This window comes from Lampetra planeri, chromosome 61 (assembly GCF_965212315.1).
Source record: "Lampetra planeri chromosome 61, kcLamPlan1.2.h2, whole genome shotgun sequence".
In the NCBI taxonomy this organism is placed as follows: domain Eukaryota; kingdom Metazoa; phylum Chordata; class Hyperoartia; order Petromyzontiformes; family Petromyzontidae; genus Lampetra; species Lampetra planeri.
In genome coordinates this window covers 2,205,191-2,232,382 of record NC_136167.1, presented here as the reverse complement: position 1 = coordinate 2,232,382, position 27,192 = coordinate 2,205,191, and the positions used below count along the sequence as shown (strand labels likewise).

General features: G+C 50.2%; 1 protein-coding gene across 3 annotated transcripts; it reads left to right on the top strand.

The window, feature by feature from the left end:
* Nucleotides 1–624: 624 nt before the first annotated feature.
* Nucleotides 625–23,984, top strand: LOC144736597 (torsin-1B-like). Of its 3 annotated transcripts, none has more exons than XM_078619161.1 (6): nt 625–1,491; nt 13,297–13,372; nt 14,617–14,806; nt 17,502–17,677; nt 20,142–20,269; nt 21,753–23,984. In XM_078619161.1, the coding sequence occupies exons 1-6, from the start codon at nt 1,281–1,283 to the stop codon at nt 22,004–22,006; spliced, it is 1,035 nt and encodes a 344-aa protein (XP_078475287.1). In that variant the 5' UTR covers nt 625–1,280; the 3' UTR covers nt 22,007–23,984. The 3 variants fall into 3 exon arrangements, with proteins under 3 accessions (XP_078475287.1, XP_078475289.1, XP_078475288.1); XM_078619163.1 differs by lacking the exon at nt 625–1,491 and adding an exon at nt 5,296–5,316; XM_078619162.1 differs by lacking the exon at nt 625–1,491 and adding an exon at nt 5,362–5,464.
* The last annotated feature ends 3,208 nt before the right edge of the window (nt 23,985–27,192 follow it).

The window sequence follows — 27,192 nt, the reverse complement described above, 5'->3', positions numbered from 1 at the left end:
CCTATGACCTCACTCTGACCTCACGCTGACCTCACGCTGACCTCACTCTCACCTCACTATGACCTCACCTCACTATGACCTCACTATGACCTCACCTCACGATGACCTCACTATGACGTCACTCTCACCTCACTGTAACCTCACCTCACTATGACCTCACTCTGACCTCACTATGACCTCACCTATGACCTCACCTCACTATGACGTCACTCTCACCTCACTACGACCTCACCTATGACCTCACCTCACTATGACCTCACCTATGATCTCACGCTCACGATGATCTCACGATGACCTCACTATGACCTCACCACAGCGGCGGCGCGCCGTCACTGCCGGGAAGGCGCCCGATGCGTTCTACTATTTCTAGCGCCACCGCCCGGAAACTCGCCTATCCGCGCTACGGTTTCCACTTGCACCGTGGGGGCGGGGCGTGTGGGGGGAAGACCCCGGAAGTTGTTGGGCAGCTCCGGGCAGCAGCGACATAGCAGCAGCGGGCAGCGGGTACGGGGCGCTCAGAGGGTGCAGGGCAGCCAGGGGCTCATCGGTACCGTGAGTGGGGGCATCGCTGGGCTACGAGGGCAGGGTCCGTCCATCGAGGGAGGGAGAGGGATCTTGGGGGGGGGGGGGGGGGGAGCAGCGCTAGGCCACTTGAGCGTTGTGCGTGGGCAGCAACATCCATCAGCTTGCGGTGTGTGGGGGGCAGTCACTCAGTCAGAGAGAGAGAGCTAAGAAGGGCAGCTTCCTTGCCCACCCCACACGAACCCATCCATCAGCAGCGGTGTGTGAAGGGGCAGTCACTCAGTCAGAGAGAGAGCTAAGAAGGGCAGCTTCCTTGCCCACCCCACCCGAACCCACTCATCAGCAGCGGTGTGTGGGGGGCAGTCACTCAGTCAGAGAGAGCTAAGAAGGGCAGCATCCTTGCCCACCCCACCCGAACCCACTCATCAGCAGCGGTGTGTGGAGGGCAGTCACTCAGAGAGAGCTAAGAAGGGCAGCTTCCTTGCCCACCCCACACGAATCCATCAGCAGCGGTGTGTGGGGGGCAGTCAGTCAGAGAGCGCTAAGAAGGGCAGCTTCCTTGCCCACCTCACAGGAACCCATCCATCAGCAGCGGTGTGTGGGGGGCAGTCACTCAGAGAGAGCCAAGAAGGGCAGCTTCCTTGCCCACCCCACACGAACCCATCCATCAGCAGCGGTGTGTGGGGGGCAGTCACTCAGTCAGAGAGAGCTAAGAAGGGCAGTTTCCTTGCCCCCCACCCCACCACCCGAGTCCCGCCATGCGTAACTCCACGCTGCTGCTGCTCCTGCTGCTGCCCCTGCTGCTGGGCCCATTGCCGTGCCGCGTGGGCGCCTTCGAGCCCGTGGTGACGACGCTGGCCGTGGCCACGGCATCGGCCCTCACCTGCCTCCTCTCCTACAGCGGGCCGCGCGTCGCCTGCTGGCTGGGCGAATGCTGCAGCGAGCCCTGGATACAGCTCAACGTCACCGGTGACTGATGGTGTCTGTGATGACTGTGATGGTGATGTCTGTGATGATGACTGTGATGGTGATGTTTGTGATGATGATGTCTGTGATGATGACTGTGATGATCATGTCTGTTATGATGATGTCTGTGATGATGACTGTGATGATGACTGTGATGATCTTAATTTTAGAACTTTCGTGACTGCAGGAATTATTATTTGGTTCTTTCGGTTAAGTCACGTCTAAAGATAAAATAATAAATTAAATTAAATAATAGAATACGACGTTTCGATTGCAACACAAGCAATCATCATCAGGTATAATGAAATAGCGACATAATATCTAACCAGAAAACTATAGACAGACATATTAGCAGACAGATATCACAAGATACATACATAGCGAGAGCAACACAGGTGACAGAGAGGGGTGATCGTCTCTGTGGGGTGGCCTTAAATAGACAGAGGGGGGGCGGAGGCAGAGAGAGGGAGGGGGGTTAGAAAAAATTAGCATATCAATGAGTGGTCCAAAAGAAAACGTGGTGCTGCGAGTACGATGGCACAGCAAGCAAGCCTGAAAATCAGGAGAAAGACACACTAAAATTAAATAACCTAGTAAAATATCGAAATGTAATGTAATACAACACAGAGGGTCGGTCAACACACAATTAACGCATAGCCTGGTTGATTACGTATTTCAAAGATTGCTAAGTTAGAATTTAAGTGTGAACATTCTAAAGAGGACACAGGCAGAGAAAACAAGTCGCCAGAGAGAGAGAAAAAAGATAAGCTTAAAACTTCCCCGTAGAAGTGGTTCAATCTTAATTTTAGAACTTTCGTGACTGCAGGAATTATTATTTGGTTCTTTCGGTTAAGTCACGTCTAAAGATAAAATAATAAATTAAATTAAATAATAGAATACGACGTTTCGATTGCAACACAAGCAATCATCATCAGGTATAATGAAATAGCGACATAATATCTAACCAGAAAACTATAGACAGACATATTAGCAGACAGATATCACAAGATACATACATAGCGAGAGCAACACAGGTGACAGAGAGGGGTGATCGTCTCTGTGGGGTGGCCTTAAATAGACAGAGGGGGGGCGGAGGCAGAGAGAGGGAGGGGGGTTAGAAAAAATTAGCATATCAATGAGTGGTCCAAAAGAAAACGTGGTGCTGCGAGTACGATGGCACAGCAAGCAAGCCTGAAAATCAGGAGAAAGACACACTAAAATTAAATAACCTAGTAAAATATCGAAATGTAATGTAATACAACACAGAGGGTCGGTCAACACACAATTAACGCATAGCCTGGTTGATTACGTATTTCAAAGATTGCTAAGTTAGAATTTAAGTGTGAACATTCTAAAGAGGACACAGGCAGAGAAAACAAGTCGCCAGAGAGAGAGAAAAAAGATAAGCTTAAAACTTCCCCGTAGAAGTGGTTCAATCTTAATTTTAGAACTTTCGTGACTGCAGGAATTATTATTTGGTTCTTTCGGTTAAGTCACGTCTAAAGATAAAATAATAAATTAAATTAAATAATAGAATACGACGTTTCGATTGCAACACAAGCAATCATCATCAGGTATAATGAAATAGCGACATAATATCTAACCAGAAAACTATAGACAGACATATTAGCAGACAGATATCACAAGATACATACATAGCGAGAGCAACACAGGTGACAGAGAGGGGTGATCGTCTCTGTGGGGTGGCCTTAAATAGACAGAGGGGGGGCGGAGGCAGAGAGAGGGAGGGGGGTTAGAAAAAATTAGCATATCAATGAGTGGTCCAAAAGAAAACGTGGTGCTGCGAGTACGATGGCACAGCAAGCAAGCCTGAAAATCAGGAGAAAGACACACTAAAATTAAATAACCTAGTAAAATATCGAAATGTAATGTAATACAACACAGAGGGTCGGTCAACACACAATTAACGCATAGCCTGGTTGATTACGTATTTCAAAGATTGCTAAGTTAGAATTTAAGTGTGAACATTCTAAAGAGGACACAGGCAGAGAAAACAAGTCGCCAGAGAGAGAGAAAAAAGATAAGCTTAAAACTTCCCCGTAGAAGTGGTTCAATCTTAATTTTAGAACTTTCGTGACTGCAGGAATTATTATTTGGTTCTTTCGGTTAAGTCACGTCTAAAGATAAAATAATAAATTAAATTAAATAATAGAATACGACGTTTCGATTGCAACACAAGCAATCATCATCAGGTATAATGAAATAGCGACATAATATCTAACCAGAAAACTATAGACAGACATATTAGCAGACAGATATCACAAGATACATACATGTCTGCTAATATGTCTGTCTATAGTTTTCTGGTTAGATATTATGTCGCTATTTCATTATACCTGATGATGATTGCTTGTGTTGCAATCGAAACGTCGTATTCTATTATTTAATTTAATTTATTATTTTATCTTTAGACGTGACTGTGATGATGTCTGTGATGATGTCTGTTATGGTGATTTCTGTGATGATCATGTCTGTGATGATGTCTGTGATGATGGATACAGCTCAATGTCACCGGTGACTGGTGATGTCTGTGATGGTGACTGTGATGATGATGTCTGTGATGATGGATACAGCTCAACGTCACCGGTGACTGATGATGTCTGTGATGGTGACTGTGATGATGATGTCTGTGATGATGGATACAGCTCAACGTCACCGGTGACTGATGATGTCTGTGATGGTGACTGTGATGATGATAGCTGTGATGATGGCTACAGCTCAATGTCACCGGTGACTGATGATGTCTGTGATGGTGATGTCTGTGATGATCATGTCTGTGATGATGGATACAGCTCAACGTCACCGGTGACTGATGATGACTGTGATGATGACTGTGATGATGTCTGTGATGGTGATGTCTGTGATGGTGATGTCTGTGATGATCATGTCTGTGATGATGGATACAGCTCAACATCACCAGTGACTGATGATGTCTGTGATGATGATAGCTGTGATGATCATGCCTGTGATGATGATGTCTGTGATGATGATGTCTGTGATGATGGCTGTGATGATGTCTGTGATGATGACTGTGATGATGATGGCTGTGATTATGACTGTGGTGATGGATACAGCCCAACGTCACCGGTGACTGATGATGTCTGTGATGGTGATGTCTGTGATGATCATGTCTGTGATGATGGATACAGCTCAACGTCACCGGTGACTGATGATGTCTGTGATGATGATAGCTGTGATGATCATGTCTGTGATGATGATGTCTGTGATAATGATGTCTGTGATGATGATGTCTGTGATGATGTCTGTGATGATGGATACAGCTCAACGTCACCGGTGACTGATGATGTCTGTGATGATGTCTGTGATGATGTCTGTTATGGTGATATCTGTGATGATCATGTCTGTGATGATGATGTGTGTGATGATGGATACAGCTCAACGTCACCGGTGACTGATGATGTCTGTGATGATGATGTCTGTTATGATGATGTCTGTGGTGATGACTGTGATGATGATAGCTGTGATGATCATGTCTGTGATGATGGATACAGCGCAACGTCACCAGTGACTGATGATGTCTGTGATGGTGGCTGTGATGATGACTGTGATGATGACTGTGATGATGGCTGTAATGATGTCTGTGATGATGTCTGTGATGGTGATATCTGTGATGATCATGTCTGTGATGATGGATACAGCTCAACGTCACCGGTGACTGATCATGTCTGTGATGATGATGATGGCTGTGATGATGATGTCTGTGATGATGACTGTGATGATCATGTCTGTTATGATGATGTATGTGATGATCATGTCTGTGATGATGGATACAGCTCAACGTCACCGGTGACTGATGATGTCTGTGACGGTGATGTCTGTGATGATATGATGATGTCTGTGATGGTGATGTCTGTGGTGATGTCTGTGGTGATGACTGTGATGATGATGATAGCTGTGATGATGTCGGTGATGATGGTACAGCTCAACGTCACCGGTGACTGATGATGCCTGTGATGATGATGTCTGTGATGATATGATGATGACTGTGGTGATGATATGATGTCTGTGGTGGTGATGATGATGATATGCTAATGATGATATGACTGTGATGATGGCTGTGGTGACTATGATGATGCCTGTAATGATGATATGCTGATGATATTTTAATGACTGTGATGACTATGATGATGTCTAAGATGATGATGTCTGTGATGATATGATGGGTTTTTTCAGTAACGTCATGTAGGTAAAAAAATAAAATAAATGAAAACAACTAAATTAAGTCACGATGTTTCGGGCGCAACACAAGCGTGCTTCTTCAGGTGGGGACAGGAAGGCCACCCACACAGATTCCTACTTGAAGCCTGATTCCCACCAACATCCGGCACAAAATAATTCCCTCATCAAAACACTACACCATAGGGCCCACTGCATATCTGACCAACACCACCTGGCCATTGAATTGGAACATGTACATCTGGTCCTCAAGATGAACGGATACTGGGACCGTGCTATCCGCCAGGCTGTTTCTCTCATCGTGCAGAAACAGCCCCCTGAGACTCCGATCAAAATCATTACGTTGCCATACATAGCAGGCATTATCAAAAAGATTCCCAAAACTCTAAAGAAACACAAGATCCAGGTCCGATTCAGGACAGTACACAAAATCCGTGATCTGATCTCATCCGTAAAGGATGTCATTCCTGACTTACAGAACCCTGGTGTCTACAAACTGAGTTGCACCTGTGGTGATTGTTATGCCGGGGAAACTAAACAACATATTTTTGACCGCATTCGCGAGCACAAGTCGGATTTGAAGCACGACAGTACGAATTCTTCGGCCGTAGCTTACCACTGTTATAATACTGCTGGTTCTCATGACATTGTGTTCCCCGATACCAAGGTACTCTGCAAGCCTTCTGGATACTACCAAAGATTTGTCCATGAAGCCATCCAGATATACAAACATAGACATAACTTCAACCGAGATGATGGATTCAAATTGAGCAATCATTGGAAGGATGTAATTAACCAAGTTAAACTTTAGCTGCTGTGCAGTGTACTGCTAGACAGCCAGTTTAGATTTATTTTCATAATCATATCCATATTCCCAGTCTGTTACCCCCAGCTTCACACACTACCATCACCATTACCACACGTTGTTTTTCATCTTGCGCATTTCATAATTTACCCCCCCGGCAGCATAACAAAAGGTTGCTTAATCTTAGCTTTCTTATCTACTTCCGCCCCCTGCATCACAAAGCTTCAGTTTGAACTCCATGCGTTTCCTCCCAGCGTCCGTTGATTTCACAACGTTGCCTCCCAGTCCACAGCCCTCCCTCTCACCATGCCCCCCTCCTTCCATCCCCCGCGACTATATAATCCCTCATCACAGCCATCTCTTAGACACACTTAAGCGGTTGTGCTTTCGCTACGTTGTCCCCACCTGAAGAAGGACGCTTGTGTTGTGCCCAAAATGTCGTGATTTAATTTAGTTGTTTTCATTTATTTTATTGTGTATTTTACCTATGTGACTTTACCGAAAAAAAACAAAGAGTATGAATATGATGATGATGATGATATGATGATGACCATGGCGATAATGGCCGTGGCGATGATATGATGATGACTGTGATGATGATGTCTGTGATGATATGATGACTATTGTGATTACTGATGATGTCTATGATGACTATGATGATGACTAATGTCTATGCTATGATGATGACTATGGTGATGATGGCTGATGTCTATTACATATATGATATCTATGATGATATGATGACTGATGATGGCTATGATATGGTGATGACGACTGATGATATGATGACTATGATGGTGACAATGGCTGATAACGTCTATGATGATGTCACCTGCCAACAGTGTAGCATCTCGCCTCATGCACATACCCAATAATCATCCAGGAATGTCTGTCCCTAACGCTCGTGACGTCACTCCACGTCGACCAGCCCCCCTCATTAATAACCATTAACAGATGACGTACTCCAAATGGACACCCCCCCCCATTAATAATAATTAGCGGGTGACGTCACTCCACATGGGGGGGCCGAGGCGCCTCCTCCCCCCTCCTCGGCGTCAACTCACAACCCTCACTACTAAGGCAGAACCCTCACGTCACGCGATCTCCGTCACGCTGTTGAGACATCGAAGTAAAAAGGACGTCGTGATGAACACGGGATTATAACCTTCAAATGAAATAAGTCTGTGTCACCGCGCCCTTACAAATTGCACACGAATCGATGCAATGAATATATCACGTCGCGAGCTGCCTTTCGCTTGCAAGTTTCAGATTCACTGCAACACACCCGTCCTTGGATGGGCAAAAGGCAAGTTGCTAATATAATGAGCCAAGAATGTCTGTGTGTAACGCACGTGACGTCACTCCACGTCGACCAGCCCCCCTCATTAATAATCATGAACAGGTGGGGTCCGCCACATGGACCCCCCCCCTCCCCCCCGTCATCAATTATCATGGTCAGGGGTCGGCAACCTTCGGCTGCCAAGCCGCATGCGGTGGCTCTTTGGTTGCCCCCAGAGCGGGCAGCCCGTTTAAAACAAAATTTTAATCTTCAAACGTAATTTAACGTAAAGATAATTGATGAAATATGGCAGGCAATGGCGTCACTGTTGAATGTCTTGGCGACACACAAAATGCACAACAGTCAAACTGTCTTGTTCAAGAATAACCCAGGGGGGATAAACAGCTAAATAGACGCACTTTATTCCATCACCTACTTTGTTTATTTGAGTCAGAATGTGTTGTTGTTGTTGTCGTCTGCTCTATACGCGCTGCTGTGCGCGTGTACAAGTAGCTGTGCGTGTGATGCGGCTCTCTGTGAACTAATTGGGTCGGAGACAAAACCATGAATGGCTCTTCCTCTTCCGTGAAAGGTTTTCCGACCCCTGATCATGGTGATCAGAAAACACTCTTCATCATTATCATCGTGGTGGTGGTGGTGGTGGTGATGGTCATCTTCAAATACTTCATGGTCAGCCATCCAAATTGATATCATTCTTCATTATCAATTAGGTTGATGAGGAATTATAATCGTATTCATCATGGTCATATCAATCTAGATTTGAAGCTTTCGTGACTGCAGGAATCCATACTCTTTGGTTCTTTCAGTAAAGTCACGTGGGTAGAAAAAATAATAGATCGCGACATTTCGGTTGCAACAGAAGCAACCGTCATCAGGTGTGAAACCTGAGGAGGGACCTGTCCTCCTGCTGTGTTTGATGACGAGAGCATGGTCATATCATCACAGTAGTATCACAATTATAATGATAATTCATTGTAATCATCATCATCATGGTGATCGAGGATTGCAATCATTCTTGATCATTATTCATGTGCCAATTAAAAAGCGTGTTTTTAAACGTTATCGTCCACCTTACCATCTCCACCCACGTTCCCCGACTCCACTTCTCCGAACTCGCCCCTTTAATCCGGAGGTAGCCGTCGCGTACGGGGCGAAATCGAATTGACCGGGAGAATCTGCGGCGACACCGAGTGACTTCCGTTCCGTATCGGTGACAGAAGAGCCACTGATGCAGATGGAAGTTTGCAGTGCAATGTTTACTTCACATCGGAGCGAAGTACAGCAGCAAGACGCTTCACTCCTACAACGTCCCACGGAATACAGACGTGTGTGTGTGTCGCTGTCGGCACCGGAGCGGGTATTATAGTTATGCGGTTAGCACTACGCTGCGCTACGAACCCGGCGACCCGAGTTCGATTCCCGCTCACGGCCAACACCCAGTGACGATTATCTGAACCGGTCCTGGGTCTTCTCGCCACGGTTGACTCGGCCTCAAATGAGTAGTTGGTGCAGTGTGTAGTAAAAGTCGCTACTGGACGAGGCAAAGGCGGCCGGGCGTGGTGCTGGCCACACACCCCCTCGTGTAGCCGTGGCCGCCTTCGTAGGTGTTCTCTAACAGCACTTGCCCCAACAGTCTGTTACAGGCTACACGGGGGATCTTTGCCTTTGTTCGCACCGGAGAGCCGTTACGCGTGCGTCAAGGGTCCCAAGTTCGTGTCTCTTTCCGCACAAGACATCCTCTTGACCCTTGCTTGATCTTGTGTACAACACCCACGCTAATCTCGAACAATGCTACTAGGGCTGTTGCGACACCGTCATCGCGCAAACCGCGGTCATCTCCGCAGCAGCAGCAGCAGCAGCGGCGGCGGCTTTTTGGCTGGCCAACGGACAAAGACAGTGGTTGCCGCGTCGCATGGCGCTTTCAGATGCGCGACTGCAGACCCCCTGGAAAGATCCTCCTTCCGATATTAGGAAGCCGCTGGACCTATGCACTTTCATATCCAGATTGAAGACGCGTTTCTTTAGAACTCCTTTTTGCGTGTTTAGTTTGTTCTCCTACCGCACCTCCGATTAGCACGGTTGGCTGCGTATGGTGCGAAAGAAGTTCAGCGTACGTACTGTGCATACGGTGAGGTAGTGCCACCTCATTCCAGACCGTACAATTGTAGTCACCACCACAGAAAAACAACACTTTCAATAACTACTTCCCATATTTCGGTATGAATGTTCACATTGCTTTAGGCTATTAATAGCGATGTACATAACCGTGTCCGCTTTCAATAGAAGGATAACTTCACATCCGCGCGTCTAAGCATTGTATGTTATCACAGTGTTAAAGTGTCAGCGAAAACAGAGTCACGCTTTTCTGCCCTGCTCAAATGAGAGGTCTCAGCCGTGTCCAATGACTCCTCTGAGAACGCTGCCTTCATCTTAACCGCCGCTTATATAGGTGAGGTAATTATATCAGCTCTTACCACTGCCAGAGTGGCCTCTTCATTGTAAACGTCAGAGCAATGATCACACGTATCAAAAACAATCTGGTAGGTACCAGTCAAACCCCGTTTGCGAACATTAAAAGCAACGAACATCAAAACGAACGTGCACATGCATTGGCCCCCGTGTTACGGTGAGAGTGTGTGATTACCGTGTCGTTACAGGTACTTTCCTTCACTATCTTAGTCCTCGCTGAGTTTGCAAACTCCAAATATACAGCAGGCATCAGGGTCGTGATCGAACCCACGACCTCCTGTACACCAGGCGAGGTAGTCAACATCTCATAGCCACCGTGATGATGATGAGAGAGAGACACGCAAACTCCAAATATACTGCAGGCATCAGGGTCGCGATCAAACCCACGGCCTCCTGTAGACCAGGCGAGGTAGTCAACATCTCCTAGCCACCTTGATGATGATGAGAGAGAGACACGCAAACTCCAAATATACTGCAGGCGTCAGGGTCGTGATCGAACCCACGGCCTCGTGTAGACCAGGCGAGGTAGTCAACATCTCATAGCCACCGTGATCATGATGAGAGAGAGACACGCAAACTCCAAATATACAGCAGGCATCAGGGTCGAGATCGAACCCACAGCCTCCTGTAGATCAGGCAAGGTAGTCAACATCTCTTAGCCACCGTGATGATGATGAGAGAGAGACACGCAAACTCCAAATATACAGCAGGCATCAGGGTCGCGATCAAACCCACGACTTCCTGTATACCAGGCGAGGTAGTCAACATCCCATAGCCACCGTGATGATGATGAGAGAGAGACACGCAAACTCCAAATATACTGCAGGCATCAGGGTCACGATCAAACCCACGGCCTCCTGTAGACCAGGCGAGGTAGTTAACATCTCGCCACCGACGGCACCAGGACACATCGGATTATTACATTTATTTTAACACTGGCATGAAAAACATTTTCATTTAAGTTAATATTTGACTTTGTATTGTTATTAACATCTCTTTTTCCTCTTCCTGTGGGGGGAGTTCACCTCAAATCCGCCGTTTACAAAACTCGACCAAGAACCCAGAATGGAGACACATGAAACATAATTGATGAATATTCAAAGGTTACACCCATACATTAATTAAAAAAAAAGGAGTTCATGTGCATTACTGTGAAGTCAGTTTGAACATGTTCAAATGAATGAAATAACCCGAAACGATTTGCTAAAATAACTATTACTCTATTTGAGTTGTTACAATAACCCTATGTAATTTGTTAAAATAAGTGAAATAACCCTACGGAATTTATTAGAACATATATATGATAACCCTACGTGTCCTGGGTCTCGGGCCACCCTGTAGAATTACAATGGGCTCTGCACGCGTATACGGGCAGTGTGGTGCCAAGGGATCTTACAACAACAGCCCAGTTTATGTAAATAATACAGTCCTTGTTCTCCTATAACGCTGCGTAGTTTTCATAACGCGAATTGGTTATCACGCGGTGAACGTATTAGGGAACACCTTTTTAAATATATATATATATGACGCGGATGCGAATTGGATAGAACGCGATCGAGCGAACGGAACTCCGTCGCAGCGCGAGTAGGAATAAGCGGTTGTACGGCTGCCTCGGCGTAGCCTCGTCATCGCACAAGGCATTGGGATGCTTCTAGATGCTACCCACGCGCCTCGGTCTTTGTTCGGCCTGCGTCACGCATCTCGCGCGTTGTCGCGGACTGCGCTTTATTGTATGTTGTGTACGATGCGATTTTTCCATAACGCGGCGTTCTTCGGGAACGCAACGACCGCGTTCTAGAACGGAGGCAGTACATTGTGGTTTGGGTACTGGGGTGGTTGGAGGCGAAGGCTGAGAGGCGACGGATAACGAGAAAGGACGGGCGATGCTGTTAGCGACGTGAATTTGGGTTGAGGCGACGGAAGTCGCGTAGCGGTGTTAACCCTTTCCCGCTCTGATGACGTACGTGCACGTCATTGGAACGTCGTCAGTACGTCATCGGAAGTAAAAGGCCATGCAGGAGGGCGTGTGGCACACTTTGGCGCCGGCTTTCGTAGAGTGCGGACGTCGCTACGGTTCTCTGCGGTGAGTACGACGTCTTTAGAAACAACGGCGCTGCTACTACGCCTGAATAAAATGAACGCTGAAAAGCTCGCCGCGTCCCGAGGTTCAGCGGTGAACGGGACCGCACCCTGCAACCTGCAGGCATCTCGGGAAAGGGTTACTAAAGTGACGAAGTAGGGTCGTGTTCCCCTATAACATGGTAATTGCGTTCCTGAAGAACATCACGTTACTGAAAAGTCTCGTTATAACCAATATATAATATGGGTTACAGTCCGGTCCGCGATAACACGTGAGATGCGTTACACAGGCCGAACAAAGACCGAGGCGCGTGGGTAGCATCTAGAAGCATCCAGCAGCATCCCGCCCTGTGTGCGACGCTGTGCCGAGGCAGCCTTACAACAGCTTATTCATACTCTTGCGACGGATTTCCGTTCGTTCGCATGCTTAATGCATGAATTGCATTATGTCCAATTCGCATCATGAAAAATTTGAGAAACGACGTCAAAGGGTGAGATGTAAATTGGGGTATGATTGTATGTATGTTGAACTTCTTTCGCACCGTACGTAACCAGCCGAGCTAATCGGAGGTGTGGGAGAAGGACGGCAAACTGAACACAGAAAGCAGTTCTGAAGATATTAGTTTTGAGTCTAGTTGATTTAAAAAAGTGCAACGCTTCAGTAGCTTGCTGATATCGGAAGAGCGTTCCAGCCGGCCGCAGAAGCACATCCCAAAGCGCCGCACGATGCGGTGACCACCGACTTCGTTTGGTGGCCATCCGGAAGCCGCTGCCGCTGCTGCGAGGAAAACCAGAGTTGACGTGATGATGCTTTGTGTTCCTTGACGAGATTGTGGTTCTTTTGTGGCAAGCCCTTTGGCGCGAGGGCGAGGGCACGTTGCCCGTGTGGGGTGTGTAGCGCGACCTCACCAGCTGCTCTCCGCCGTTGTGCCCACAGTTCTCAAAGAGGAGCTGGACCAACAACTCTTCGGGCAGCACCTGGTGCACCACGTGGTGTTCAGGGCCATGGGCGGGTACGGCACATCCACACCAACACACCAAATACAAAGACCCCCCCCCCTTATAGCCTTAAGAGACTGTTGGAGCAAAATCTGTTAGCGAGTGGCACCCATTTTCGCCTACCTCGAGTCCTGACGTTGGCTTGCACAATTACACACAGACACAAAGATCCCCCCTGTAGTCTTAACAGACTGTAGGGGCAAGTGCTGTTAGCGAGTGCCTATGAAGGCCGACATGGGACACGAGGGGGTGGGTGGCCAGCACCACGTCCGACCGCCTTTGTCTCCCCAATGGCGATGTGTATTATACACCGCACCAGCTATTCATTTGAGGCTGAGTCGACCTAGGGGAGGCCCGGGACCGGTTCAGATAATCGTCACACCGGTGTTGGCCGTGAGTGGGAATCGAACTCGGGTCGCCGGGTTCGTAGCTCAGCGCACTAACCGTTGCACCACCGCTCCCCACACCACCACCATTACCACAAGAAACACCAACATTGCCACCATCACTGCAGCAGCCAACACCTGGCATAGCAGTTTGATCCGTCAGCCTATGGGCCATCTGGACAGATTTTTTTCTGCAGTCGTTCATTTAAGTAAGAAACCCCCTGAACTCGGAAGTAGTTCTGCGAAAGCGTCTTCTGCAGACAGTTCTCTAGCACAAGGTGATGCGCTGCTCTCTGCGAGAGTTCCGAACACTTCTAGACGTACAACTACTCATCACCTAGGCTTGTCAAGTATCTGCAATTAGCCTCGCCTTTCCTGCACAATTTAAACTGTTTGGCATTTGTACAGTTCGGTTGATTGCATTGCCGCTCGTGTAAAAATTAGCGCATCGTTTGCATTATGAATCACACAAACTATATAAGCAAACCGTTCTCTCGCGCAACGATTGGATGCTCGTATAATATTGAGGATAAAAAAGTGTCTCTATTGATGCATCGTTTAGCTGCCCCAGCTCGTCATCATCACGGTGGCTAGGAGATGTTAACTACCTCGCCTGGTACACAGGAGGTTGTGGGTTCGATCCCGACCCTGACACTTGAGAATATTTGGCCGCTGCTATAAATTCCTCCACGATGATGATGATGACAAAAGCCACTTGGTCGAGCTACCGGTTGTGGCCAGGATGATTTTGAAAGAGAGCAAAGTGGCTCAGAGCTCCTTCCTCACCTGGTAAAATAAATAGGAACATTGTTTAGTTAAAACATGTCGTCGTCCCCCCACCCCTCCCCATGCCCCCTCCCCTCCCCACGCAGGTACGCGACCAACCCGAGCCCGCAAAAGGCCCTGGCGTTGTCCTTTCACGGCTGGACGGGCACCGGCAAGAACTTTGTGTCGAACATCATCGCCAAGAGCCTCTTCCTCGAGGGCCAGAAGAGCAACTTTGTTCACACGTTCGTGGCCACGGTGCACTTCCCGCACGCCGCCCACGTGGACACGTACAAGGTGCCCGCGTGCTCACCACGGCCGCCACGCGATCGCGACAATACTGATCATTTCCACTCGTAACACCGTCGTCGCCGCCATACAGTATTCGCTTATCGCTCTCGTATCGAGAGAGAGGACGACTCGGGGAGAGAAGACCACTTGGAGAGAGAGAGAAAGAGAGCACGACTTGGACAGAGGATGACTAGCCAACTAGACACTACCCCTGACCATAACCACACTAGTCACCCAGACACTACCCCTGATCCTGACCACACTAGCCACCCAGACACTACCCCTGACCCTAACCACACTAGCCACCCAGACACTACCCCTGACCCTAACCACACTATCCACCCAGACACTAACCCTGACCCTAACCACACTAGCCACCCAGACACTAACCCTGACCCTGACCACACCAGCCACCCAGACACGAGCCCTGACCCTAACCACACTAGCCACCCAGACACAAGCCCTGACCCTAACCACACTAGCCACCCAGACACTAACCCTGACCCTAACCCCACTAGCCACCCAGACACTAACCCTGACCCTAACCACACTAACCACCCAGACACTAACCCTCACCATAACCACACTAGCCACCCAGACACTAACCCTGACCCTAACCACACTAGCCACCCAGACACTAACCCTCACCATAACCACACTAGCCACCCAGACACTAACCCTGACCCTAACCACACTAGCCACCCAGACACTAGCCCACCCCTAACCACACGAGCCAACCAGACACTAACCCTGACCCTAACCACACTAGCCACCCAGACACTAACCCTGACCCTAACCACACTAGCCACCCAGACACTAACCCTGACCCTAACCACACTAGTCACCCAGAGACTAGCCCTGACCCTAACCACACTAGTCACCCAGACACTAACCCTGACCCTAGCCACACTAGCCACCCAGACACTAGCCCTGACCCTAACCACACTAGCCACCCAGACATGAGCCCTGACCCTAACCACACTAGCCACCCAGACACTAGCCCTGACCCTAACCACACTAGCCACCCAGACACTAGCCCTGACCCTAACCACACTAGCCACCCAGACATGAGCCCTGACCCTAACCCCACTAGCCACCCAGACACTAACCCTGACCCTAACCACACTAGCCACCCAGACACTAACCCTGACCCTAACCACACTAGCCACCCAGACACGAGCCCTGACCCTAACCACACTAGCCACCTAGACACTAACCCTGACCCTAACCACACTAGCCACCCAGACACTAACCCTGACCCTAACCCCACTAGCCACCGAGACACTAACCCTGACCCTAACCACACTAACCACCCAGACACTAACCCTCACCATAACCACACTAGCCACCCAGACACTAACCCTGACCCTAACCACACTAGCCACCCAGACACTAACCCTCACCATAACCACACTAGCCACCCAGACACTAACCCTGACCCTAACCACACTAGCCACCCAGTCACTAGCCCACCCCTAACCACACGAGCCAACCAGACACTAACCCTGACCCTAACCACACTAGCCACCCAGACACTAACCCTGACCCTAACCACACTAGCCACCCAGACACTAACCCTGACCCTAACCACACTAGTCACCCAGAGACTAGCCCTGACCCTAACCACACTAGTCACCCAGACACTAACCCTGACCCTAGCCACACTAGCCACCCAGACACTAGCCCTGACCCTAACCACACTAGCCACCCAGACATGAGCCCTGACCCTAACCACACTAGCCACCCAGACACTAGCCCTGACCCTAACCACACTAGCCACCCAGACACTAGCCCTGACCCTAACCACACTAGCCACCCAGACATGAGCCCTGACCCTAACCCCACTAGCCACCCAGACACTAACCCTGACCCTAACCACACTAGCCACCCAGACACTAACCCTGACCCTAACCACACTAGCCACCCAGACACGAGCCCTGACCCTAACCACACTAGCCACCCAGACACTAACCCTGACCCTAACCACACTAACCACCCAGACACTAACCCTCACCATAACCACACTAGCCACCCAGACACTAACCCTGACCCTAACCACACTAGCCACCCAGACACTAACCCTGACCCTAACCACACTAGCCACCCAGACACCAGCCCTGACCCTAACCACACTAGCCACCCAGACACTAGCCCTGACCCTAACCACACTAGCCACCCAGACACGAGCCCTGACCCTAACCACACCAGCCACCCAGACACTAACCCTGACCCTAACCACACTAGCCACCCAGACACTAACCCTGACCCTAGCCACACTAGCCACCCAGACACGAGCCCTGACCCTAACCACACTAGCCACCCAGACACTAACCCTGACCCTAGCCACACTAGCCACCCAGACACTAACCCTGACCCTAACCCTAGCCAAATCAGCCAACCAACACTCGCCGTAGCCCTTCAGGAGGGGGCACCACCACCCTCTTCCACGCGGAGTCACGTTGCCCACCCTAGCATCTCCTTACGCCTTTCCCTGAAGCGCTCCTCGTCTTGGCAAGCAGAATCAGCATCAGCAGCAGGACGTCCACGTCCACATTGAGCATTGGGCTCCTGGACATGTTGCTTACTGCCATCGTGAGCTTGAGTAGAAACTTTAAACGAGCCCGTGTCAGATTTGCGTGCTCACGGTTCCCCGCGCGTGTGCTTGTTTGCGTGTGTGCGCGTGTGCGGGCGCGCAACTCAGGAGAAGCTGCAGGGCTGGATCCGCGGGAACGTAACCGCGTGCAAACATTCCGTGTTCGTCTTCGACGAGATGGACAAGATGCACCCCGGCCTCATCGACGCCATCAAGCCGTTCCTCGACTACTACCCCATCCTGGACGGCGTCGACTACCGCCACGCCATCTTCATCTTCCTCAGGTTGGTGCCGCTCTGGCCGCTCCGGGCGGGACACACACACACGCATGGGTGTACCCACACACACGCACACACGTGTACACACACGCACACACGTGTACACACGGACACATGTACACTAGAGGCCGACCGAAATTCGGTTTCGGTTTCGGCGCCGAAAGTTGGCAAATGGCCTCTATCGCCAGAGTTTTGGTTTCGGCCGAAAGTCAGTTTTTGACTTTCGGTATGGTTTCGTTTTCGGGCCGAAACCAGAAATTCAGTTTCGATCGGCCTCTAACTACACGTGCGCGCGCGCATGCGGCTCCAGGCAGTAGCGGCGGCGGTGGTGGTTGATGGCAGACGCCCCTCCCTCTCTCCGGCGATCGCAAGCAGCGCACACACGCACGCACACTCAAGCAAGGATGGGGGTGAGAGGGGTGTGGTGGTGGGGGGGGGATAAGACAGACGACGGAGAAGAATAAGAAAAAAATAACTTCCCCCCCCCCAAAACCACCAAAGGGGCCGTCCATAAATGACGTCACGCACCTAGGGGGGGGGGGGGTCAGACATTTGTGACGATGTGTGATGAGGGGGGGGGGTTGAGAAATGTGACGTCACATCATAATGCGCAACTTTAAATAAATGTAGACAACACGTTCTACTTAATTAAATAGACTTTTTAATGTTTTCCCCTACAACATCAGAGTGCAGCGCCACATTAAATATGCACTACAATGACAATAGTTTAAAGCGATTTGAAGCATGTTTTATATATTTATTTGAGGGGGGGGGTCTGGCTTTTTGTGATGCCGTGTGATGATGATGGGGGGGGGGGGGTCAAAAATCGTCCAAAATCGCGTGACGTCATTTATGAACGGCCCCAAACTAGCGAGCAGCAGCAAGCAGCACACGCGTAGCCAGCACACGCAGCAGCAGCTGACCAGGAGCACTTTTGTTCGAGCGGCTCAGAGGTTGGGCTCTCACAGGCAGCTCGAGGCACACACACACGCACCACACACACACACGCATGCACCACACACACGCGCATGCACCACACACACACACGCACCACACACACACACACGTGCGCACCACACACACACACGCGCGCACCACACACACACACACACACACGCGCTACACGCACGCACCACACACACGCGCGCACGCACCACACACGCATGCACCACACACACACGCGGGCGCACGCACAGCACACAGACACGCGCACGCACCACACACACACACGCACGCACAGCACACAGACACGCACCACACACGCACACGCTCGCACAGCACACAGACACACGCACGCACCACACACCAGAGGTGGGACAAAGTCATTGTTATGCACGTCCAAGTCGAGTCGCAAGTCATCAAATTCATGACTCGAGTCTGACTCGAGTCCAAGTCACATGACTCGAGTCCACATCTCATAGGTGGGACAAAGTCATTGTTATGCAAGTCCAAGTCGAGTCGCAAGTCATCAAATTCATGACTCGAGTCTGACTCGAGTCCAAGTCACATGACTCGAGTCCACACCTCTGCCACACACACACACGCACGCACAGCACACAGACACGCACCACACACGCACACGCTCGCACAGCACACAGACACGCGCACGCACAGCACACTGAGCAGATTATAGCAGCGTGCCGATACCAACAGTGTGCATATGCGCGCACGCACACTCACTCACTCATCCGCCCACCAACCACACACACATCAACCCACCCACCCCTCCAATGTTCCAATTCAACCCTCCCACCACCCCATCCCATCCCACCCCACCTCCTCCTCCACATGGGTTCCGCACAGCAGGAAGGGGCTTGGGTGTGCATCCGTGCGAGTCTGTGACGCGTCTAGTGGCCGACCGAAATTAGGTTTCGGCGCCGAAAGTTGGCAAATGGCCTCTTTCAGGATAGTTTCTGTTTCGGCCGAAGCCAGAAAGTTAAACTTTCGGTTTTGGCCGAAAGTACTTTTTTTACTTTCGGTTTCGGCCGAAACCAGATATTCAGTTTCGGTTGGCCTCTAGTGTACACACACACGCACACACGCGTACACACACACGCACGCGTGTACACACACACACACACATGTGTACACACACACACACACACGTGTACACACACACAAACATCCCCCGTATAGCCTTAACAGAATGTAGGGGCAAGTGCTGTTAGCGAGTAGTACCTATGAAGGCCGGAACGGTACACGAAGGGGTGGGTGGTCAGCACCACGCCCCCAACCGCCTTTGTCTCACCAGTGGCGATGTTTACTATACCGCACCAGGTACTCATTTGAGGCTGAGTCGACCTACACACACACACGCGCACACGTGCACGCACATGCGGGTCGTGGGGATTCACAGGAGTTGTGCAGCGGGCACCGCGTCGGAGGCGCGGGGACTCGCGTCCACCGACGTCACGAGCCGCTTCTCCTCTCTCCCCGCTCGTCCCCTCCTCCCTTCCCGCTCCCCGTGCAGTAACGCCGGAGGTAACGACATCAACGAGGTGGCGCTGCGCTTCTGGAACGAGGGCCGCAAGCGCGAGGAGATCGTCCTCGCGGACACGGAGAAGGTGCTCACTCTGCGCGCCTTCAACGACAAGAACAGTACGTGGCGTGCGTGCGCGTGTACACGCATGCGTGTGCGCGTGTGTTTTGCTCGATATGGGGAGAACAAGTGGTGCATCTGCCAGCCATCTCAGTCGGTCAACCCACGGCACCTGGGTCTGTCCCGTGACCTGCTGCCAGCAGCGAGCCTTCGACACGTCACACGTGGTCCTCAAGGTGCACCTGGCCTGGCACAGGCGCCGTGGTTACGTCACCGCCACTTAGTGGCAAACGGCTGCTGCCGCTGTTGTTATTGTGGTCCCGCGTGTGTGTACAGCGCGGAGCGTTGGTTAGCTCGCTTCGCTACCCTGATGGGGGATCTTTGTACAGGTAGTCCTCTACTTACGATGGAGATGCGTTACGACGACCCCATCGTAAGTCAAAAATATCGTAAGTCGAAGATGGCCTAGCCTACCCAGGAGTCTTAAAGAATGGTGATTATTTAGCAAAACAGAGCAATTTACAGTAGCGTACTGTATAAACTATATACTGTATGTATTTATTAATTACAATACTGTATTGCACAGTAAAATGTAAAGTAAACAAAACAAGGTAAATTCTTAGCCTACCTATATGAACTGCAATTTAATACTGTTAGGAACCTCCTGGTTACACCAGCCCACAGGGGATTATTGTGTCCGTCCGTCGTGCAGGGAGGGGCTCGGTGTGGAGGGAGGGGCTGGGTGGGGATGTGGGGCTGGGTGGGGAGGGGAGGGTGGGGAGGGGCTGGGTGGGGAGGGTGGAGAGGGGCTGGGTGGGGAGGGTGGAGAGGGGCTGGGTGGGGAGGGGCTGGGTGGGGGGTGGGAGGGGTAGGGCTGGGTGGGGAGGGGCTGGTCACCCCGTGGTGCCCTTATAAAACTCAACGTTTAACCTACTCACACCGGCTCGTGCCCGCCCTCACAGTCGGGCATATTTACGGAATACACCACGCCGCCGTTGACCCTGGCCATTGACCGAGCAACCCAACATTCCTACCAGCTCCCTCCGCAGGAATGTGTTAGATAGTTTTTTTCAGGAAACAATCCTATCTGCTATAAATACTTTTAACATGCATTGAACGTATCGTACTGTGGTAACCCTAAAATGAAATCACTAAAGCTACGTATCATACATGCATTGAACGTACAGTATCGTACCTCGTACGGTGCTGCGTTCGCCTGCCGCGCAAAATTTTTAAGATTTTACAATTTTGCCGTATCACTATCACCATCGTAAGATCGAAGTATCGTAAGTCGGACCATCGTAACTCGGAGACTATCTGTATTTGTTGCGGCCTAACAAGAAGGGAAACATAGTGGGGAGCGGTAGTGTAGCGGTTAGCGCGCTGCCCTACGAACCCCACGACCCGAGTTCGATTCCCGCTCAAGGACAACACCGTTGACGATTATCCGAACCGGTCCCGGGCCTCCGCTAGGTCGACTCAGCCTCAAACGAGCACCCTGTACGGCGCGTCTCTCTCTCTCTCCATCCGCCTGCCCTGCAGGTGGCTTCTGGCACGCGAGCCTCATTGACAAGCACCTCATCGACTTCTTCGTGCCCTTCTTGCCGCTGGAGCACCGGCACGTGCGCATGTGCGCGCGCGCGGTGGCGCGGTCACGCGGGGTGCAGCTGCTTGACGCCGTGGAGCGTGTGGCCAAGGCCGTTGCCGATGAGATGGCCTACTTTCCCGAGAACGAGGGCATCTTCTCTGTCACGGGCTGCAAGAGCGTCGCCCAGAAGGTGGAGTTCCACTTGTGAAGACGACGACGACGGCGGAGGAGGTGGAGGAGGGCATGGAGGGGGGTGGAGGGTGGAGGTCGAGACATTCCCAACGGGCGGAGATCAACGATGCCGCCCTGTTGCCATCGTGTGGACTTTTTTGTTTTGTTTAAATCTCTTGCGGTGTTGCATCTCGTACACCACCAGATCATGAAGTTTTTGCTACGTATTCGTGTAACAATTCTATCAAATCTATTTAATGCTTACGACTTGTGTATATAACAAACAAAAAATCGATGCGATTATTTTCCTGCGCGCGATGGCATCGGCGGTAATGTTCAGAGGCCAGTTGGCAATGTGGAGTTCCTGCTGCTGGTGCTGCTGGCCATGATGAGGGTTTCAGTAAAAAGTTTGTTTAGTTTCGCTGTACCTCCTCCTGCTTCCTCTACGTATTCTTTGGGTTACGTGGCCAAAATCACACCGTGGCTTATTTTTAAACACACCACCGAGTCTACGTGTAACTACATCTGTGCGACAACTCCGTGCGTGTCCATGGGTTTCGTAGTTTGTGCTGCGCGGCCACAACCTGCGCCAGTCCTGTGGCTTTTATTTTCCATCTACGAAGGTGTGGTGCAGCATCGGCCTGACGCGGTTGATGGTGTTCCCCCTATGATGAGTGAGCGAGTGAGCGGGTGGGCAGATGAGTGACCGGGTGAGTGGGTGCGTGGGTAACTGGGTGGGTGAGTGACTGGGTGAGTGGGTAGGTGAGTAACTGGGTGCATGGTTAGGTGAGTGAGTGGGTAAGTGAGTGACTGGCTGAGTGGGTAGGTGAGTTGATGGTTCTACCAGTCGGTGTATTCGAGGTGGAGGAGGAAGTCAAAGCCTGGAGAAGGTGCGATGACAATGTGTGGGTCTCAAATGAGCTGTTCATTATTCTGTACGTCCGCGTTGTTCCACTCTGTACCGCACAGCAGCAGTAGCAGCTTTCCTGTGGACCTGGGTGGCGAGATTCTAGGATGGCAGCAACGCGATCCCAGAAGGATTTGGTCTCATTTAGCGCTTGCCTGTGTTACCGGAAGCCCACTTGCTCTCAGGGGGAGAGGAGACTATGGGAGGTCGTAGACGGGCAGCCGGTGTCACCGCGGCGGCTAGCAGGTGCTCCTGCGTTGGCCGGTGCTGCTGCTGTTGCTGCTGTGGGTGCAAGCGTCGTGGCACACGAACGCCGGAGCGGATCGAGCCTGGCGAGCGTGTGCCGTCGTCATGGAACATAAAACCATCGCGCGAACTGCGGTCGCCATCCTCACGGCGGCGGCGGCTGCGGCTTCTGCGGCTGGCCATCGAAATGAAGGCGGTGGTCGCCACATCGCGCGGCGCTTTCGGAGGCGCATCTGCGGCCGTCTGGAACGCCCTTCCGATGTTATGAGAAGCCACCGGAGTTCCAATGCACTTTTGAATCGTCTCGATTGAAAACTGCTTCTTGCGTTTTGTTTGCTGCCCTTCCTGCGATGAGCGAGCGCGGTCGGCTACATACGGCGCGAAAGAAGTTCAACAAATATAATTAAGTACCGTTGTCAAGGCGACCGGTTAGCGACGTGATGATTGGCTGTTAATGCCATGGTGGTTGAATGATATCGCGGTGGACAGTGCCGGATTAAGCTAGTGCGGGGCCTGTAGCGTACGTTATAAAGGGGCCCTAAAAAACTAATATTAAAACACAAATGTTTAACTTGCATAGTAATGTGATTGTATTTTTTCATTTGCTACACAGCCAGATAATACGACAAATCGCTAACCTTAAACACCCAGTCGTTCATAAAAGTTGAAGGCGGTATAGTACTATAGTAATAGAGCAAGTGCAGAATCATTGAACCGGAATTGATAGCTTTAAAGCATTTAGCGCGGAGCCCTTGAAAGTGCAGGGCCTGTAGTATATGTAGTTACTTGTGCAACTAGGATAATCCTGCACTGGTGGTGGATGATGTCCTGATTGGATTTTATAAACGATGGTTGGATGAGATGTGGTGATTGGATGTTGTCATGGTGATTGGATGTTGTCATGGTGATTGGATGTTGTCATGGTGATTGGATGATGTCATGGTGGATGTTCTGGCGATTGGATGTTGTCATGGTGATTGTATGATGTCAGCGTGGATGTCATCGCAATAGGATGGTGATGTCGTGACGATTGGGGCAGTCACTGACCAAATAGTGATGCTGATGGTGGTCGGATGCTGCAGCCACGACCAGCCGGTGTCAAGACCACCGCTGTGCCAGACCCCTCACCCCCAGCGCTGGTGACAATCAGCTGGCCTTCTAGACTCAACACTGCACCATAGACTCAACACTGCACCATAGACTCAACACTGCACCATAGACTCAACACTGCCCATAGACTCAACACTGCACCATAGACTCAACACTGCCCATAGACTCAACACTGCACCATAGACTCAACACTGCACCATAAACTCAACACTGCACCAGAGACTCAACACTGCACCATAGACTCAACACTGCACCATTGACTCAACACTGCACCATAGACTCAACACTGCACCAGAGACTCAACACTGCACCATTGACTCAACACTGCACCATAGACTCAACACTGCACCAGAGACTCAACACTGCACCATAGACTCAACACTGCCCATATACTCAACACTGCACCAGAGACTCAACACTGCACCAGACTCAACACTGCCCATAGACTCAGCACTGCCCATAGATTCAACACTGCCCATAGATTCAACACTGCCCACAGACTACATTGCACTATAGACTCAACACTGCACCATAGCTTCAATACTGCACCATAGCTTCAATACTGCACACATAGGGCTGGATCATGGTCCCGTGAGGCCACCTGGGCACATGTCTTTTGGAGCCCCCCCCCCCGCTTTCCTATATTGGTGTCTTTCTTGCCTTCCTCCTCGCAAAATATCCACTAGATCGTCAAAATGTAGCTGTCTGACAAGGTCTGACTATTGCCATAAGTGACAATGAGCTGAATCGTGTTTGGCACAAGCTACTCCGCAGCTCATTTTTTTATTCTGCTTAAAAGGGAAAATGTCCGCTCACCCTGGCAGTTTGTCACTGGCAAAGTTAGAAAGTTAAAGTGCCACGAAAACATTGGGGAACGCTGACTGCAGATGAAGTGACCTGCAAAGTCTCAAGCAATTTAGTTGGGCACTTCTCACCCTCAGAGTCAGACATGAAAGACTTGAATTGGATGAGTTCGTTGGCAAAGTTCATGTCCAGTTCTGATGGATATGCAGCGGAGAGTGAATTTACCTTTTCCACTATGACATCACTGTTAGACACCTGGTCTGACATAAACAGAACTCCAAAGAGACTGGTCAAATGCTTGTAAGCGTCCAAGCGATGTTCAAGGCATGCCACTAGCTTATCAGTGACCACATAAAATGTTTCTATTTTCAACTTCTCCCTCCCCTAAAGTGTCAGACCTGGCTATGAGCTCTGATCTGCAAATGTTTTTGGTTTCTTCTTTCGCTGAAGATCGTGCTCATATGACTGACACCTGTCACATTTAAGGCTGCCCTTTCAAAAGCCTCAAACTGGTCTCGCTGTCCGGCCACAAAATCCCACAACGAAGGCAAAAGCTGTGCTGCTATAGAGATGTCAATGTCACTTTTCTGTAGGTGCATGCTTGTAGCGTGGAACCGGTCAAGTATGACGTCCCAGAAACGTGCCATGAACACCATCTCTAAGGTGTCCAATTTAGCACGTAGTCCAGCGGCCTCAATTCGAGTATCTCTTCTCTCATTATCATCATTGCACATACCACTGAAGCCTCTCTAATATGGGTGTAATTTCTCCACAGTGCCTTGGCTGACTGCCCGAGAACTCCGAGTACTGGACAGCGATTTCAGTCTGACATTGGTCTTCCGAAAGACTTTCCCCCATCTGTGTGTGGATGAAGAGCAAATTGTGTACAGTTACTGCAACATGTTAAAAAAACTCGTCAGCCTCTGGGCTACTGCCGTCCAAGGTGTTAACACCAACTAAGTTAATTGAATGCGCTGCACAAGGCACAGACTCTATCAGAGGGTTTTTTTTGTTTCAGGTGGGCCTGTAGCCAATTGTATTTTCCTGACATGTTGCTTGCATTGTCATATGACCGACCTCTACTGTTTGAGAGGTCCAACCCAAGGCCCTCCACCATCACAGTCACACAGTCTGCTAAACTTTTACCAGTTTGGCTCTCAATTGGCTCAACGCCCAGGAATCACTCCACCACATTCCTGCTGCTGTTAACAAACTGGAATATGAACGTCTATGTCATCCCTCCTTTTCAATTTTGCCAGTTCCAAGCGTTCGTCTTTGCTGATAATACTAACGGGTTTCTTAGCATTTTTAAGGATGGTAGCAATTTCATCTCTAGCAACATCTGTCGTGATGTGTCCCAAGCCTTTTAGGGCTACATCAACCTGGGAAATTACGGTATATCATCCACTGGGATATGCTTGGGGGTGACAGCAAAATTCAACCACATAGTCATCCTCTCAGCCGACAAGGGCAATGCCACTGTCATCATGGATAAACCACATACAACAAAATCCAGAACCTTATTGATAGTAGCTACTCCAAAATCAACAAAGCTCCCACTAACAGCCTGACTACAAAAAACCAACAATATCATTACTAGTTCGACCTCTCTAATTGAACCAGCTAAACGGCTCTCCCACAAACCTTCTGCTGCTTGACCACCCAGATTCTATGGTCGTCCTAAGATCCATAAAGAAAGCACTCCACTTCGGCCCATCGTTTCCACTATCAACTCACCTACCTACAAGCTAGCTCGTTTTCTGTCTGACGCCTGGCTTCCATTCACTGGCAAGACTACCTCAGCAGTACTTAATTCAGCTCACCTTGTCTCTCTAATCAAGGGCATTTCATTGTCCCCAGATGATCTTCTAGTCAGCTTTGATGTGGTTTCTCTGTTCACTAATGTTCCGGTGCCTGACACCTTAGCAATAATTGAAGATTTAGTCCAACATGGACTGAACCCCGATGTACCAAGCGGCCCAGGTGTTACGCTCGATGTGTGCACCGAGGGGCTTGAAGGCCCTAGTGGTCAGCTCACGCTTTAAGCGCTGCGGGGCCCGGGGGCCAGAGGTCGCAAACGGGTTTTGATTCCTTACCCGTACCCGGCCGCACCAGGGTCGCAAATAGGTACCCGTACCCAGCCGGGTACGGGTACC

What these genes read in the sequence shown, in the direction of transcription:
- LOC144736597 (XM_078619161.1), top strand. Translation starts at nt 1,281, where the DNA reads ATGCGTAACTCCACGCTGCTGCTGCTCCTGCTGCTGCCCCTGCTGCTG. An exon ending in GATACAGCTCAACGTCACCG is followed by an intron (nt 1,492 to 13,296) that starts GTGACTGATGGT and finishes TTGTGCCCACAG; the next exon opens with TTCTCAAAGAGGAGCTGGAC. An exon ending in CCCACGTGGACACGTACAAG is followed by an intron (nt 14,807 to 17,501) that starts GTGCCCGCGTGC and finishes CGCGCAACTCAG; the next exon opens with GAGAAGCTGCAGGGCTGGAT.